The sequence below is a fragment of the Trypanosoma theileri genome, assembly GCF_002087225.1.
Source record: "Trypanosoma theileri isolate Edinburgh chromosome Unknown TM35_Tth_26_V1, whole genome shotgun sequence".
In the NCBI taxonomy this organism is placed as follows: Eukaryota; Euglenozoa; class Kinetoplastea; order Trypanosomatida; family Trypanosomatidae; genus Trypanosoma; species Trypanosoma theileri.
Window position 1 is genome coordinate 365,125 of NW_021639868.1, and position 3,139 is coordinate 368,263.

At 42.1% G+C, this 3,139-nt stretch overlaps 2 protein-coding genes across 2 annotated transcripts; both read right to left on the reverse strand.

The window, feature by feature from the left end:
• Positions 1 to 787: 787 nt before the first annotated feature.
• On the reverse strand, positions 788 to 1,930 carry TM35_000262280 (UDP-Gal or UDP-GlcNAc-dependent glycosyltransferase; the record flags this gene model as incomplete). Its single annotated transcript, XM_029027965.1, has 1 exon — positions 788 to 1,930. The coding sequence occupies one exon, from the start codon at positions 1,928 to 1,930 to the stop codon at positions 788 to 790; it is 1,143 nt and encodes a 380-aa protein (XP_028880842.1).
• A 720-nt stretch (positions 1,931 to 2,650) lies between these two features.
• Positions 2,651 to 3,139, reverse strand: TM35_000262290 (uncharacterized protein; the record flags this gene model as incomplete). Its single annotated transcript, XM_029027966.1, has 1 exon — positions 2,651 to 3,139. A coding segment is annotated over one exon (489 nt), but the record flags the coding sequence as incomplete, so codon positions are not given.

Sequence of the window (3,139 nt, forward strand, 5' to 3'; positions counted from 1 at the left end):
AGAGAGAGAGAGAGAGAGAGAGAGAGCGAGAGAAGGAAAATAAATGAAAACACATGCAGTCACCTTAAAAGATGGGAATGTGTAACCAAGAAAAACAACAACAACAACAAATATAGAATATACTTTAAAAGAAGGGCATGAACAAAGTATTCGACAGTTAACCCCATAAAGAGAAGAATTAACAAAGGGGTTAAACCGACCAGAACCAACAATGTAATCCTGGTATGTATACATAACGAATCCCACCAACGTAGAATTCCCTGGCCTTACTCCCTCTTTGAAGAAAGAAATAAAAACACAAGAAAAAAATATTTTGTTTCCATGTTTGTTCATACAAGTTTTGATAATTTATTTACATACCTCTATAAAATCTTTTTCCAGATGATGTTTTCTAATACATAACAGAAACTAACGAAATGGAAGTGCTGAGAAGCCCTTTTAAACCGTCTCCCGTTCGGGGCGGAGTGGGTTGGGTTAGGTAGGCTTTTCAGAAACTTACTGTTAGGCAGACTGTAAAGATAAAAAAAAAAAAAAATTTGGTTTACCAAGACCCCATCAATCTCTAGTCCCATAAAGTAAGGCTTTGCCATTCTTATCGCAAGCTTTTTAAAAAACCCAGAGCAAAGAGTTTATTTCTCAGTCAATGGTCCTAAAAACGCAAATATAAATATATATACATATACTAAACAGATTTTCCATGTAAAAAAAAGACGAACCGAAGAAAAACCACACCAAGAAAAAAAAAGAAAAAAGTGCAAAACAAAAAAACAAAATACAATATAAAAACTTATATACATGAGATCAAAGAAACGTTATGTTTCTCAAGATACAACTTAGAGGGGACAGGAGATTTGATATTACCAAACCGCCTCATCAAATCACTATAGTCACTCGCCTCAAGATGATGAATAACAATAGAATTAGATGTAACCAAATAATGCCCACTTTTGTTTCGTATATTAAAAAATCGACAATAATCAACTTTAACAAGACGAAGTGGTTCATAATTTATCTCATGCAGAAGCACACGTCCAACCATTATATCCTCATGTTCCATATTAAATGCCTTAAACTCTGGCTCCCGTTCCTTGCTGTACGGCAAATGTACAAGACGCTGTATAGGCTTAAAGGACACAAGCTGCAGCGCCACATCTCTCGCCAACGTCATGCAGTACCCAATCATAAAATACACATTCGGTGGATTGGCTCTCTTGCCGCGCCAAACACCATAATACCCTCCCATGTAGGTCCCACGCCGTGGTAATAAACGTAAATCAGATAAAAACTGTGGTACTCGCATGAACATATCATCATCTCCCTTCGAAATGTAGTTCACATTCGGGAATACTCGCAGTGCCAACTCATACCAAAAGTACGTTTTTCGGCTCATACCAATCTCAGCCTCGGTACCCCAATAACCATTCCCACCAATTGTTTTGTTCGTTGTTGGCAAAACATCATTCATCGGCAGTGTAATGATATCATGCCATTCATCAGACTCCTTCTCCAGTGCAGCAGAATAGTTGTAGCCCTGTGATGGGTGCCGTGCAAGTACATACAACACCAACATGGCCCCAGTGAAGTCATTCGCCCTCCGTGCAACACCAGGGAACTGCCAGCACGTAGTCCGCTGCAGATCACGGCGTCTCCGCCTCGCCTCAATGTCAATGGATGGGATGCCAAACACAATGAGGTAGTCCCTCTCCCTCCATGTCTGTATGGTGCTGTGTGGGATGTAGCGCAGAGACTCAGTGACATTCTTCAGCGTGAGCGGCGGCAGCGACCTGTGGGAGAAGTGTCCTTCCTCACTGTAAGAGAAAAGAAGACTGTCATAATCCAGCCAGAGCAGTTCCACGATTACCAGAAGTATACAAAAGAAAACAGCATAGAAAACCCTTTTCCCTGTCACAGAGGGCACTAGAACCTTCATGCACACTGTTGGCCACCTAGCAGCATAAAGAGAAGAAAAGAAAAGAAAGCGTCAATACACGAACATCCCTACGCAGCAAGTACCCAATATCACAAAACAAAGGAAGATGAACCACAGCCATGCAAGAACACAGGCTGAAACAAATCACAATTAAGATCTATCTGTCAATCTATCAGTCCCACTGAACCAGGGCAGTGGCAAGAGAGGATAAAAAAAAAAAACACGGGTGCAGCAGACAGTAGGCATCCCGTGTCAAAGAAGAAGCTGAAAGAAAATTATCTCATAGAGAAAAATAAATAGGGAGGTAGAATAATTAACAAAAAATTATCTAAACACACTCGACAGTTGCTCATGGAGCACCTGGCCGAAGCAGCAATGCTCCAGCAGAGTAATAAAGAAAATATCTAAAGTCAGAAAAGAGGAACCGGGAAGAAAAATATTACAGGGACAATGCAAGTCGCGAACAAATACCACTGAACATAAAGCACACACGTCAGTAAAAGGGTCTGCGGATTCCCACAGCGGCATAAGGTGAAGGCGACCAACGCACACCAGGACCAGCATTGAGAACAGCTGTCGGAAAGTGAACATGGCGATACCTTCGCGCCTCCTCCTGCAGCTGCGCTTCTCGCTCCTCCCGCTGCCACATCAACCCACGCCGAACCCAAGCATGGTCCGAAAGTACGCTCAAAACTATAATTATCTATAATATGATCTATTCTACTTACTATCTGATTCATCCGGTGATTCTACAAAAGGAACATCTTCAACATCGAAACATGTTCGAGCCCGTTGCCTCAACTCTCTAGAATAATCCGAAGGGCCAGTTACAATATCCTCCTGTCTTTGCTGTGGTAACACACGACGAGGATTACAGCCACTGACATTGCGCGTTGGTGGAGCAGAGAGAGTAATATCGCCAGATTGATCAACAAAAGACACTTTCCTTTCATCTCTAACTGTTGATCCGCTCACTTGATCAATAACAGATGATTTGGGCAGACTTTCAACTGTACCTTGAAGAGTGCTACATTCAGCAGCACGACTCGCAGAAAGAATTTCAGATAGGTTCACATGTTTTCCATGAATAATTGAAGTGTTAAATAAGGACCTCTCATCATTATCATCACCCCTGGAGTTACACGCCGCAACACTGCTGTTCATCTGGACCACAGACGTAGAACCATGTAGAATGCTCGGCACGGCACC